This window comes from Dipodomys ordii, unplaced genomic scaffold (assembly GCF_000151885.1).
Source record: "Dipodomys ordii isolate 6190 unplaced genomic scaffold, Dord_2.0 Scaffold76, whole genome shotgun sequence".
Taxonomy (NCBI): domain Eukaryota; kingdom Metazoa; phylum Chordata; class Mammalia; order Rodentia; family Heteromyidae; genus Dipodomys; species Dipodomys ordii.
The window spans coordinates 7136185-7150162 of NW_012267292.1; the positions used below are offsets into that span (position 1 = coordinate 7136185).

Here is a 13978-nt window from a genome sequence, read left to right on the forward strand (position 1 = left end):
AATTCACTGTGTAAGACAGTCCACACTCACCTCACACTCAGTCTTCCGGCCGCAGCCTTCTAATTGCTGAGATCTCAAGACATGTATCCCCCCATATGCAGCTTATTTAGTTTAATTTATGTCTATGTATTTGTTTTTGGAAGTCTAGGGATGAAACCTAGGGCTTTGCATATGCTAGTTAAAGCAACATCTACTCCAGGACTCCCAACTCCTCTTCTTTTTCTTTATGTTCCCAATTCCTTTATACTTCACTCTAGTTTCTCTATATACATACTAGGGTATTTTTTTTCTTCCTTGGGACATTTTTCTATCTTGTCTTCCTTTACAAAACATTATATCTGGGAATGATGGGAAAATGCAAATTGATAGTTTGCTCTTGTCACTAAAAAAAAATGCACACACTGCACTGTGACAGGCAGGCACAGTGGGGGGGAAATCAAGTCCTCAATTGAAGAATAAAATCTTCCTTGACGGAACCCTCTCTCCAGTTAAGTGGGAGATGGGACATGGGATGAGTTGCTCCATTTTCTGGTTCTGGTAGAAAGGAGGAAATTAAAAAGAAACATTATATAGACATCCTCTATGTGAAGCCCTATCTCCTATTTTATACAGATAGAAAAATGGAGCAGGGAGAATAACAGAAGGCAGATTACACAGCTATTGAGAAGCAGGGGCCTGTTAAAAGCCACATTTTCGGTCTTCCTGTGTTGCACTCCTGGTACAAAGGCTCTTACTTCCTTAGGAGGCAGAGATGGCCGCCCCAACTCCAAAGGGAGCCCTAGGTTCAGGACCAGGTGCTACTTTATGTATGATCTTCAGCAGACTCCTCTAAAGAGAGAAGGCCAGGACAGCCTTTTTGAATTTTTGTTTGTTCCTCTAAGTATTGGACGTCTGCAGGCTTTCTTGGCAGAATACCCTGAAGAAGGGGAGTTAGACCCTAACTCTTCTACTTCAATCAGTGCTTCTGGAAGTCTCTTTATTCCCATTTCCTCTAGGTTCCAGTGAGCCAGGAGATTCTGATGCAGGTCTTTGGCTCCGGAGTTCTGCTCCCAGCGCCTTGATGAGGCGTGTTTAATCTTCCACCCGGATTATTTAACCTCCGCATCCTTGTTAACAAACAGCCATTATTAACGAGACCACATGGGGTGGGCTTCTACAGACAATGTGAGCTCCCCTTGGCTTTTCTACAAGCAAATTCATAATCCTGCCCGACTCAGCTGCCTCGATCCTCCTGCACATAGAGCTAAGCAGAACCAGAGAGATCTGGACCCTGCTCAGGACCCTCGAGGTTAGAGAATGCTTCCTCTACAAGATGGAGCTGCCTCTGTTCCTGCTTTCCCTGCCTCCCTCGCTCATGCACTCTCCCATGGGGTTGCAACAGTGCGTTATAAATTTTACCTTTCCAGTGTGCAGGAGAGGCGAGAGGAGACTACGTCCCAGCTCCGGGCCTGCCTGTCCCCGAGGACACCAATTAAAGGCACTAATTGGACAGCAATACATCAAAGTCGCTCCCGGGAGTGGGTCTTCAGAGCGCCAGGAGTCCGCTAGTTGGGCTTTTGTTTCAGATCAGAAATACAGAGAAAGGGAGAAAAGAAAGAAAACACCCATTCCGACAAGGAGTGTCGCGTGTGTGCGTGTGTGTGTGTGTGTGAGACTGTGAGCGCGTGTGCCGCGTGAGCGCCTGCTCTGCTCCGCATTCACTGCGAGCCACCTGCTCTCCTCTCCTTCCAGGTTTAGCGCACCACAGCAAACGAATTTTCCTGCTTTTCTGTGGTGTGGCCATCTCACTTCCCCTACCGAGGGGCGCCTTGATCCCTTGTATTTATCCCCGGGACCCGCACGGATATGGCACCCGGGTATGCCCAAGCGCGGCAGAACCAGTCCAGAGCCCCCAAACCATCTCCCTGTGTGCGCGTTCCTGGTCCTTCCTAAACAGGTCGAGGGACAAGCAGACATCTCAGGGAGGCACCTGTCATCAAGACACCGTAACAGTCACCTCAAACTGTATGGGGTCCTCATGAGGCTCCTGCCAGGGCGAAGGCAACGGAATCTCTCCTCTCTGGGCCGGGGTGGGGGGGTGGGGGGAGAGGATCTCAAGATTCAGATTCCGGGAGCGGCTCTTCGGAGTGGGAAAGGAGAAATGGTCTCTGATCCCAAGGCTCCAAGGAGCCAGCTGGCGATGGGGCGGTGGGCCGAGTGCCCCCGAGGACAGGAAGCAACTCGAGGCGCACTCCAGGAGGACCCACGGAAATGTGGGTCCTTCCACGCCCTCGGCTCAGTAGGTCACGTTTTAGAATAGGATGAGTCTCCGGAATGCAGACACCACCGGCAACCACTCCCCCGGATGTGCACAACTACGCTTCCCCCACTTTGGCTACCAAGGTCCGTCCAGCAACGACTTGACAGTGGCGATCGGAGGCAGGCTGGAGTCGTGGGCTCGGTACACTGTAGCGCTGACACCCAAGCACAAACTGGGTCCTCTCGGGGACGTTGCGCGCACGAGGGAAGAGAAGAGAGAACCTAAAGCAGGTTGGGGGGCTGGGGGGAGGGAGGGGGCAAGGACTGTCAACGCCGCAGCCACGGCGCACATCCAGAAACTTCACCTGGGCCCTGGAGAGGTCAGATTCTGACCCGGAGCCTTTTATCCAGCAGAGCAGTGCTCGCTCCCTTCCCTCGAGTAGCCAGATTGGAATGGCTGCGTTTGATCCCATTTGTTACCAACCCTGGCATTTGTTTTCCATTTTATAAACGCTTCTCTTTAAGTAATTGTCCCTGTTAACAGCGTATACCTTTCAGCAGCCCTCACTGCGCTATAAATAATCTCGATGAAGATGCAAGGATATGACTTTCACAAGATTGGACAATTGATTCAATCTGTGACCCGCGATCGCGAATAATATTGGAAGGCTATTTAAACAGATGAAGGCCTAAATTGTCTTGCTTGTATCTGAATTAATTTCTCATTCATCATCATTATGAAGTGATTGGTCTATTCAAGCTCTTCAGCCTGCTGGAACGGAGCAGGATTTAAATGAGATTGTAACACAATTTAAATGCTTGCCGACTTTAACGAGGCCAATTGAGCAGCTGCAATAAATACAAATATTTTTCTAAACAGCCTTGTTTTAAATAATTACTTAATGCTTTCATGTTATTTTTAAGTGGCAATCTTTCTCCAGCTCCTGCTCAGAATATCACATACAAGTATTTATTTGCTGAGAAGGTGAATTTCAAAATGACTTTGTATTTGTTTGCTTTGTAGATGGACCCGTGTTTGTGTGTACATGTATGTGTGTATGTGTGCATGTATGTGTATGTGTGTGTTTGTCTGTGTGGTTCAGTTTTGTTTTCTCAGAGCCAACTTTTCAAGGTCCTATAGCTGACACAAATGTTGACCTGGACTTGCGTTTCACCCTAGTGCACTCTTTTGTGCCTGTCCGTGTCAGAATTTGGAAGGAGCTGAGTGATAGAAGAAATTTGCAAATATATCTAGTTACTTAGCCAGACCTGTTTCCGCTGGGTCCAGCAAATGAATCTGTGCAATAGCACTTGGAAATGACACCCTGGAGAGTGGCATCGTTTCTGATTTGTCCTGATGATGGTCATCATCTTGAACAAATCAGAATTCCAGCATGTCTCAAAGGTGTCCCTTAGGAAGTTCAATCTCCCACTAGTTTGGCTGTGGTGCAAGTTGACAGGTGTGGGTGGAGTCAGGATGAACATTTCTTTGTTAGAGAGCCGCACAGAAAGAGAATCTCAGTGCAAGTAATGGTTTGGGAAAGAGATGGGAGAAATTTAATTAGAATATATTTTTGCCCTGCCCTCCCCATCCCACACCCCACCCACCCATACTCCTCCCTGTACCACTCTTCAGTTTGGTTACATGGTGAGAATATATAAGCAGGCACACCTATTTCCACGGAGGATGCCATCCATCTGGATGTCTTCGGCAAATGTCCACTGTGACACCCTTGTTCCCCAACAGACATATGGCAGCGGGTGTTTCCTCCTTGGAGAATAATGGAAGCAAGCAAGCAGAAGCCTGGGGAACAAAAGAATCTTTTAAACTTTCATGAAAGGGTTGAGGGCAAGAGGATAGGATACTTACCATGGAGACCCAGGATCCCATTTGGGGTGACTCTCTGGGGCTATGTCCCTCTGGGAGCTTGCTGAATTTCCTCTTCCTCTGCCTAGAGTGGGGAAGAGGGTTCCATGCTTGGTGAGTTTCCCAGCTTCCTTGGAACCTAGGAAGGTGGAGCTAATATAGTCACTAGAGAAACCATTTCTGGGGCGTTCCACACGCTCAAATTGAGGGGCGGTGGGAGGGGGACATGGGGACAAGGATGGAAGAACCAAGTGATTTGCTATGTAACTGGACAATTTAATGCCAGAGTTAGGGAGCTGCTGGCTGAAATCATTTTGTCTTCGAGGCTCCGCCGAGCTCATCCGCTTTATCCTGTTGTTTAAAATGAGCATTATCCCAAACATATGCAATGCAATCAGTTTGGTCACACTTACAAGAACACGCTTTAATAAGGCAATCAATCACTGGCTAACAAGCCAGCGACGGCCGGGTCCTGCGCTCATTTCAGGCGGCAGGGTGGCTAGTCTTTCAGGGCGACTCCGAGGCAAACCCGGGCTGGGGAGTGGATCTCTTCCCCAGGCCCTCCATGTCCGGTAGAATTGAGGAGCTATGGGGAAATGCCGAGTTGTGGAAAGAGTTGTTACCTACTTTGCTGAGATGACCTCGGAAATCAGAGGTCTTCGCTCAAGAAAGCGGGAGGAGGGAGGAGGAAATAGGAGATGAAAGCTCACAGCTGCCTGAGACCCAAAACCTCTGTTTTTCCACCTGCAAAATGGGGCCGCGGGGATAAAGCCTAAGAGGACCGACTGAGAAAGTGGACAAACGAAAACAGTACTTTGTCGGGCCTTTTGCCGTCATCTGGCCTCTTCAGATTACAGGTAGAAATCGAGGATGTGGTGGGCGGTGTCTTCTTCCAGATCTTCCCTACTCTCCCCACCAAATTGGGAGGGGGTCAGAGCAGAACAGCCCAGGTCGCCTGATGCAATCTAAGTTTTTTTTTCTCTCTTTTCTTTTGGGTAGAAGGAATCGAATAGTTTAAGAAACAGTGCCTAGCACCAAACCGCAAACCTTGGCAAAAGGGAAATTTCATTATGAAGTAATGAGTAATTCCTCCTGGCAAGATGTATTGTTATATCTTCCACTTCAATTTGGAGGAAGAGAGGCTCAATTACCCAGAAAATACAGTCAATTAAAGGCTGCTGATTGGACACGAGGCCGGATCATCGATCTTGTACTTTCCAATATCGCTGCAGACACCTCATTTTCCCTCCCTATTAACTGAAAATACGCCTGGCATTAAGGCAACCCGCAGCCCATTTACCTGTCGCAAGCAATCTCTGCCCGATGCGGAGCAACAGCAAAATTTGCCGAGATTTGGCACTTGGGAGCTTCGGGTTACCGAGGCGTCAGCGCGAGCCTGGGGGCGGGGCCAGAACGGGAGTGCGGGTCCGGGGAAACCTCTGCTTCGGGGTTCATTTGGTAGGACAGGGGAGCATGGGTGTAGCAGGACTGGCTCTGAAGCCTCAGAAAGGAAGGGGACGATTGTGGTGTTCCCACCTGCCCCCTGAGACACCAGCAGAGAACTCTCAGTGTCCAGGAAACCCAAAGCCTCCAACCCTCCCAGAAGGCCTCCATCTCTCCCTGCAACTACTGGATGCAGACACGCCTTTTGGGGGGGGGGTGAGGTACTAATGGTTGGTGAGTGCAGCCAATCGGTCTGGTCACTTTCTTCTGACATTCTAGAATCCCTTGTTCCAAACGACTTCTAGACTAAAGATGACCACTGAAACGCTGACTTGGGCTCTCCCTACTCTCAATGTAAACCCAGGGCCCTCTTAGTGCTCCAGCTCTTCTGCCCAGGCCCACTTGCCCAACATTTGCCTAGGATTGAGGTAGAGATAGCTCTCAGAGAGAGCACCAGCAGAGGCCCCTTTCCTCAATGGAACAGAGCAACTGAAGAAGTTCTCACTCCTCAAAAGGATGAGCCCCGGAGGGGATCAGTACTTCAAAGTGGGCCAATTTTTCTACAGAGGGCCCTCAGCATGCTCAGAATTAAGGAAACATACACCTTGGGGCCACAGGATGCAGATCTTCATTTCCTGCCAATATCTGTTTGGAACAAGCAATTGCCTGCTATATGTGAGGGCATGCTTTTTGTTCCTAGCAATTCAGAAACAGTTAATATTCTGCTTGCTGCCAAAATAATGAAGATTAATATTTAAATGCTAAGGTGAGAATCATGTCCGGCTTTTATTGCAATATGGTTAACAAATCATAACAGCAAATTCTTTGGACTTCAAAGGAAAACTCCTAACCAAACCAAATTCATTCCCTACAGAAAGAACCACTCCCTCCCAGTTTGGGTGAAGCTTGCATGGGGGGGGGGGGGTAAAGTTTTCCCCTTCTTCAAAAACTGGCTGCAAGAATGAGTGTGACTGTGAGGTTTCGTGAGAAATTCCCAAACAACCCCTACTGAAGGATAGAGACAGGGTGTCCCAAAAGGTCAGAAGGCACCCACTGATAACTGAAAGTCAAGCTCTGTGGCAATTTGTTAGGAAAATGAGAGAAGGCTGTTAAAGCCCCCACTCTCTAAGCTCTTCCCTGGGCGCCTTGTTAAATAAGCTCAGCTCTGGGCTGAACTGGGCTTCATCATTATTATACATACATTCTGCATTCAGAAACTCTCCTTACACACATGACTTGCTAATCAGAGTGTGTACCGAACCCAGAGAGAAAAAGGTTTGGCCTCATAGAAGCTGCCAAGGGGCTTTGAAGGGTATCTGCATCTTCCCTGCCAGAAAGAGCTGGGGCTGCAGTTGCAAGTTGAAAGCTGACACAAAGCTGGGAGTGACCAGTCAAGGTGCTGGTAGATGTCAGAGCCAGAAGATGCTGTGTAACTGAGGCTCTAGGAAGATCAGAGGGCCCTCATGGTCCTTACCAAGGGGCAAGAGTCTCCCTGGCAGTAAATCATCCCTCACTCTCTCCCTTAAAATTGGCTAGTGTATTGTCATCAGCAAGCCCCCTGCCATGCCTTGGAAAAGCTGGTGAAGATTAATCTCTATCTGCTCTGCATACACAGCATTTTGTTCAGAGACAGCAATTTCCCTTTCCAGTGCTTGGCCTTGGCAGGGGCAAGGGAGGCCCAAGTATGGAAGGAGTGTGAGGTGGGGGATGGGGCCAGAGGGGCTGTATATGGGTGGCCGCTGAATTTTGTTTAGCTAGGAAGCCATAGCCTCAACCCAGTCAGAGGTGGTGGGTTCGGTGGGTGACGGCAAAGAGGCCACCCCCAAATGAAGCCTTGGCCCTTGCATCACCCCTCCTGCTCCCTCAAAGGTGCTAGCCACAGCCGCTTGCTTCCTGGGTCTCCCGATCCCAAGGCTGAGTCCCACTGGTCCTTTAGGATCCCTCTGCATCTCGAGGGGAGGTTGGGGGTGGGGGGCGCGGTAGAAGAGGTTCTGGCTGAGTTCTAAGAGCCCCTCCACCCCTGCCGCCGGGCGTCCTGGAGTCGGCAGCCCGCAGGCGGCCCCTTATCTGGTGAGAGGCACCTCCTCCCTCTGGTCCAATGCGACTGAGGAGGCCTTGCTGAGCACGGAGGGCGCAAAGGTGAGAAAGGAGTCCGAGCGGGAGGTGGAGGCACAAGTGAAGTCCGAGGCGGCGGCGGCGGCGGCAGCGGCAGCGGCCCGGGGCGCTAGCCCATTGGCCGGGCCGCTGTGGCAGGCAAGGCAGGAGCAGGGGCCGCCCGCCGAGGCTCCCAGTCCGTGCGCGGGGCCCGGGTAGAGCGGCGGGTGGCGGAAGGCGCACAGCAGTTCGGGGCGCGGGTAGGGCTGAGAGAGCACTCGGAAGGTGTCGAGAGGACGCAGCGGGCCGCTGAAGGGCGAGGCCGCGGCCGAGGCTGCAGACGCGGTGCCCAGGCCCACGGGCGAGTAGTAGGGTAGGGGCAGGTGCGATGGAAAGGGGTAGGGCAGGCCACCCGCGGCGGCCGCGTGGCTCATCATGTACGTGTAGAAGGCGGGGTCCGCAGGGTGCGGCCACGTCATGGCCAGCCGCTGCCTCTTGTCCTTCATGCGCCGGTTCTGGAACCACACCTGGAGAGAAGAGCCAGCAGGTTGAGTGGTTGGACTGGGACCAATGGTCGCAGCCTAGAAACGCTGCCCGACTCTGGGAAACAGGACAAGGAAAGGACTAGACAGACACCACTTGGAGCTGGTATCCCAACGTTGGAGATTCTGGGTGTCACCAAGATCCCTTAGGCCCCAGACCCAGAGTGAACGCGCTAGTGAGTGTGCTGGAAGAGGAAGGGAGGGAGACTAGGACTTCATCATCCCAGGGTGTGAGGACGCAGACGACACTGGCGCCCAGAAATACATCCCCTGCCAAGGGGACACTTCATTGTCACTTGCAAAGGCACTCGATCCGTGTTGTCCTTTGCCTAGAAAGGGGACAAAATCGACCTCTTGGCTGAAGTGCCCCTCCTTGGGATGTCAGGAGAGCCTCAGGTTAGGGGAACTCCAGGCCCCGATTTTCTGCACCCTCTTTGGGGAGTAGGCAGGTGGCTATTGAGCACACACGTGAGCACACACCCGCCTCATTGGTCTTGCCTGCTCCTACCTTGATGGTGGTTTCCGGGAGATTTAGGGCAGCCGCTAGCTCGCATCTCCGTGGCCTTGAGACGTAGTTCTCCCTGTAGAATTCCTTCTCCAGCCGGGCAATCTGCTCCCGAGTAAAGGCTGTGCGGTAACGGCGCATCTGGTCACTGGCGCTGCAGGCCAGACTGCCTTGCGAACTGTTCCCGCTGCCGCCGTTGCCGCCGTTGCTCTTGGGAGTCTCGCTGCCGCTGTTGGGACTGCTGCCCAGTGCCTCTGAGCCCGACCCTGCGCGGGGAGCCCAGAGCACACAAGCACAAGCACACAGACACATACAGACACACAAACGCTGCTGAGGTGAAGCTGTAGGCCCAAGGATGGGGGGAGGGCAAGATGAGAAGGGACAAACCCCTCAGCGACCTCAGTAAGTTCCTCTGCAGGGGCTGTGCAACTCGGGGAGGGAAGACAGGCGGTTATCATTGGGGTGGGACCGTGGAGGGTTTGGAGTGCTAGGTCTAGTTGCCCTTCGGAAGACTGGAGTCTATGGCATGCTGGGTAAAGAGGCTCCCAACCACCTTCCTTATCTGCCCGCGTTCTCAGGCAAAGTACATTTTCCCTGTGCTTTCTGCCCACCATCGGCAGGGATAGGCAGGGGTATGTATGCGCATTGTCTGACAGGCAAGTGAGTTGACATGCACTTAGCGCTGGAACATTGGAAGTCTGAGATCTGTACGTTGTAGGGTGTTGGGCATGCAGTTTCCTTGCTCTGGTATGTTCCTGAAGGCGAGCACAGGTGTGTGTGCATGTGTTACAGGGGGTGTACATCTCAGTGGAAGGATCCGATGTTCTGAGAGCATGTTATAATAGGCAGTGGATGGAGCAGATGACAAAATGGTTTGGGGTGGAAATAATGGGTACAAGATGTTGGGTACCCAACTCAGGAGGTCATCTTTCTGCCCTCCCAAGTTTTTCCTAGCCATCCCCACAGCTTTTGTGGAGGATGGTGAGCTCTCCCTCCCATTTTCCCACCCCCTAAGGTGGAGTGATTGGCGCACCAGGCTAGGAAGGGGGGAAAAAATCTACCTCTGGGCCATCCAGCCCCACTCCATTAGCTCTGGGAGGGAAGAGACTCCCGAGTTAAGCTCCCCCCCCCTCTTTGAGCCTACCCCCAGAGAAGGGTGGGGCTCCAACCCCCCCTGCAGCCCCTTTTCCTTTGGGTGAAGAAGTGGGACTGGGAAGGCAAAGAGGAGGGGGAGGACCCGATCCTAGCCTTTTCAAATGCAACCGGAGACCAAAAGCAATTAGACCATTGGGACCATTTCCGACCTGGCGCCAACAAGCCCGGGAAGTGACAAGGTAATTTGGACCTCTGACCGACGTGCAAACTGGTCGGAGGGCTGCAGCACCCGGGCAGCCAGAGTCCGCCGGGATTTTACAGTCCTTTATAGACTCCTGGCTTCCGCGCCTGATGCGCCACACTTCGTTTGATCTTACTCCACCCTGGGGAAGGTGTCTTCCCCGCTCAGTTGAAGCATTCCCACAAAACACTGGGGAGGAGGGGGGTGCACTTTGAATCCCCCAAACCCAAAACTTTCCCACCTCCCCCACAAGGTACAGACCCACCAACGCCAGAACACGGTAGGAGACCCCTGCCAGTTCACGGATTTAAAAAAAAAAAGTTATTCGGGTTGGTCTCCCCATCCTGCACTTGGGGGAAGGACTGTCTTCCTCCTGGCCTGAGCTGAGGTGAAGGTTGGGCACAGAGGGAGGCCTGGGGAGTGGAGGGGCGCGGTGGCTACCTTTGCTGTGCTGGTACTCGGCGTTCCCGGTGGTGCAGTCTGGGGTGCAGCTCACCTCAATTTCTTCATAGAAATCCGACTCGGTGTCTGAGCTACTGGGTTGTCCCTGGCCAGAGAGGCTGTCGGCGGAAGGGACCGGGGGTCCTGGACCAAGCATGGCCGCCCCAGCTGCCCGTGACTCGGCGCCCGGCCCCGTGGCGCTGCCTGCTAGTCCATCGACCGCCTCTTCCTCCGGGCCTCCCCCGCCGCGCTCCCGGGTAGCCGGAGGGCCAGCTCGTGGGCTCAGGCAACCATGGGGCATCATCTTCTCAGGCGGCTCGGGCCGCGGGCTCCCCACGGCTTCGGACAAATTGGAGACCCTCTTGCCAACCAGAGTGCCAAGTTGACCCCCATCCAGAAACATCACCATGTCCTTTCGGCTCTCCATACCAGGTCTTTCCGGAGGGGAGGGAGGGGAAAAGCCCCCAAGTGAGCTCCTAACCCCAGGCTCCCTAAGACCCCAGCGGCCGGCCAAATAAATAGTTCTTGGCTGCGAAAGAGAGAGGGAGAGGCCAGGCGACCGGGCGGGCGTGGAGCAGCTGGAGCGCGACGTCCACGGCGACAGCGGAGGTGGCGATGGGGAACTAGGGTCACCTTGTGATGCGAGCGCTCCTCCGTGCCGCACCGCCTCTGGGAGGAAGCCCCATTGCCCTCTTCTTTCTAAGCTGTCATCCTCCCGCTGCAATCGTCATTACAGTACCGCTGGTGACGCCACTCGGCGAGCGCAAGTGGATAAATAGAAACGTCTGCCACAGCGAAGATGAAAGGAGACCCGCAGCTAATGGCTCGGCAGTGATGCGCCAGGTGTGGGCCTCGCTCGAATGGGGAGGAGAGTGTGAAAACAGAGAGAGACACACACACTGAGAGAGGGAGACACCCAAGCAGAGGGGATGCGAATGGAATTCCGCAGAAAGAAAAGAGAGAGCTTAAGACGCCCAGCGAGTTCCGCCCGGGCTGTGGGACTGGGTAATTGAAAATGCTTTTGATTTTTTCCCCCTCTCTTTTATCGTTGTTTTTGACTTTTGTTTTCTTGGTGCCTTGATTTTTAACACGGATGCAAAAATTCATAACTGCATTCTGGAAGTGTGCAAGCTGGCTCACAAGACCCCCGTTCTCCCACCATGATTACAACTGCCTGTCCCAACAGCTCATCTCAAACTGGCTACCAAGTCTTTTTTTCTTTTCTTTTCTTTTTTTTACAAGCTACCAAAAAGCGTTATTCCCCGCCCTCCCCCACTTTGGGGTATCCGTTCCTCCCTCTTTCCCCCTAATTCTGTCTCCTTTCTCGAATCAAAACTTTGCTATGTTTCTTCCTGAGGGGCAAGAGATTTTTTTCCCCTCTTAAAAAAAAAACTGTCTTGGCTGCTGACTCAAAGTGTTGGATGATTTTTAATTGTTATTGTTCGTATTATTATTTTGTAATCCTTGCCCTCTAGGTGGCCTTAAGCTTTCCACAGCATGGCTTAACTTGTATTCATAGAAGAAATCGTTTTCCGTTTGGGCCTCAGGAGCACCTCAGGTATGTAGGGTGGGGAGAGGTTCTAAGAATGGTCTTGCTTATTTTCTTGTTCATATTTTAAGTTATTCGTTCAGAATCAACGAATTCTCCCAGAAACAGATTTTTCCCAATGAAGGGGTGCTGGGCAGATATGGGTCCCTACCACAGTAGCGCTGGAGGGCCCAAGCTAGGAGAAAGCGCAAGGCTTCAGTGGAGGATTTAATTAGCACCCTGAGCAGGATGCACTCATGGAGTGGACCCCCAACGCCCTTAGCCAGGAGTAGTTGTCAGTGGATCCAAAAGGTAGGGGTAAAAGATAAAAATCATTGAAAAATGCCCAGAAATAGCTGTTGACAAGAGGCTCTGTTACACCTGGAGGATGCTGGGATGAGTTTATTGAGCTGAATTTTTGGATGAGGTCTTCAGGCTCTTTAGCAGCCCCTGGGGACCCAGTGGGTGGGCTGAGTCTCTCTGGTTTTGCTAAGGGCAGGAGTTGTGCACCTTTGAGGGTCTGCTCTTCTTTCTCCGCCCCTTTCCCCAAAGCTTCTAGTCCGAGGTTGTACTGAGAAGGCCCCTGCACCCCTCTCCCCCAAAACTCCGGCTACTAAAGCAAACTCCTCATTACTAGCTTTCCATCTGCTCCTACTACTTTGCTCTCTTCCTCTTCCATTTTTTTTTCACCACCCTACCCTGGCCTTCCTCTTGGCCTTAGGGATGTGGTGGAAGAAGTACTCTGGTTCAAAAAAGGAACAAAATTCTCTCCCAGATGCTTTCCCATTTCTGTCAATTAGATATCTTTGATACCTTGCTTGGGGGAGGGGGCAGATGGATCTGAGGGTGGAGTGCATACTGGGTAGATATCTCTACTCTCTCGAGTCCCCATGCTATCATCTGCTAAGCACTGCTCACCTAGAAATCTGAGGAAGTATTTCAGAGGCCAAGAGGAGGGTTCAGAAGTAGGGGGAGGGAGCCAATCCTAGGACTTTTTGCTGCCTGGGAGAGTTACCTGTGGATTCTGTCCGGCCCTGCCCCTTTCCTCCCAATGCCAGAGCCAGAGGGTGCACCAGTCATGCTCTTTCTTTTACAAATCAAGGCTCCTGAGTGTCTGTCTACCTAAGTGCCACCTCTGTTGCCCATGCTCTATTGGGCACTTGAAGACTGGGTCTGGGTGATACTCACTCCCCCCCCAGCAGCATCCTCACAGGCTCATTCTCCCAGACACCCCACTACCTCAATTCTTAGGGGGGCTGGCTAGTCCTTAGACTCCAGACTCCTCTGCCCCGCCCCGGCTTTGCATTCAATGGGCATGTTCCGTGTTTGATCCTCTTTTCTTCTGAGTTTTCCCTGGAGATGAAAGCAAAGTAGGTTTGTGAGATCAAGGGGTGCCATTTAGTCTCCTTCCTGGGTCAGTCTGAAGGAGCTGAGCTTCACCTCATATACCCAGGATGGGGGCTGAGTAGGGGCTCAGCGGGGGAGGAGGGCTGCCTACTCTAAGCTCCAGATCTGAGCTTCTGGGACTACCTCATCTCAATGCAGCCCTCCCTCTCCCTCCAGTAAAAAAGCTTCTCCAGATTTCTGCCCACCCTTTCAAAGAAGTCTCCAATTTTTTTCAGTCATAGGGGAGGGCACTGAACATAGAAGTTCTTAAAAATATTAATTAACCGTCAATTATTCTAAAATCAGCCTTTCACCAACCTCAGATGAAAAGAGGTTGAGAAGATGATGAAAACGTGAGAGTGCTTGATAAACTTACTGTTTTTGTTTTGATTTCTGGCGTATGTGTGTAGAGTGTATTCTAATAAAACACTAATAGTGTTATTATCATATCACAAAAACTAGTTGCCATACAAGAAGATAAATCTGAGGTGCAGGTAAAGTCAGAAGAATCCCATGAAAGCCTAGTGGATGGACAGAAGCCCGAGCAGAGTCTTGCCCTCCCCTGGCATGTCTCACTTCTATCCTTCCCCCCTCCCCC

General features: G+C 51.9%; 1 protein-coding gene across 2 annotated transcripts; it reads right to left on the reverse strand.

Annotated features, from left to right (window-relative positions):
- Positions 1 to 7575: 7575 nt before the first annotated feature.
- Evx1 (even-skipped homeobox 1) lies at positions 7576 to 11239 on the reverse strand. Of its 2 annotated transcripts, none has more exons than XM_013024426.1 (3): positions 10467 to 11131; positions 8693 to 8955; positions 7576 to 8169 (listed from the first exon to the last, which is right to left on the reverse strand). In XM_013024426.1, exons 1-3 carry the CDS (start codon positions 10891 to 10893, stop codon positions 7612 to 7614), a joined length of 1248 nt encoding a protein of 415 aa, XP_012879880.1. In that variant the 5' UTR covers positions 10894 to 11131; the 3' UTR covers positions 7576 to 7611. The 2 variants fall into 2 exon arrangements, with proteins under 2 accessions (XP_012879880.1, XP_012879881.1); XM_013024427.1 differs by having other exon boundaries at positions 7612 to 8169; positions 10522 to 11239.
- Positions 11240 to 13978: the final 2739 nt, after the last annotated feature.

What these genes read in the sequence shown, in the direction of transcription:
- Evx1 (XM_013024426.1), bottom strand. Translation starts at nt 10,893, where the DNA reads ATGGAGAGCCGAAAGGACATGGTGATGTTTCTGGATGGGGGTCAACTT. An exon ending in CGAGTACCAGCACAGCAAAG is followed by an intron (nt 8,956 to 10,466) that starts GTAGCCACCGCG and finishes CTCCCCGCGCAG; the next exon opens with GGTCGGGCTCAGAGGCACTG. An exon ending in TCCCGGAAACCACCATCAAG is followed by an intron (nt 8,170 to 8,692) that starts GTAGGAGCAGGC and finishes TCTTCTCTCCAG; the next exon opens with GTGTGGTTCCAGAACCGGCG.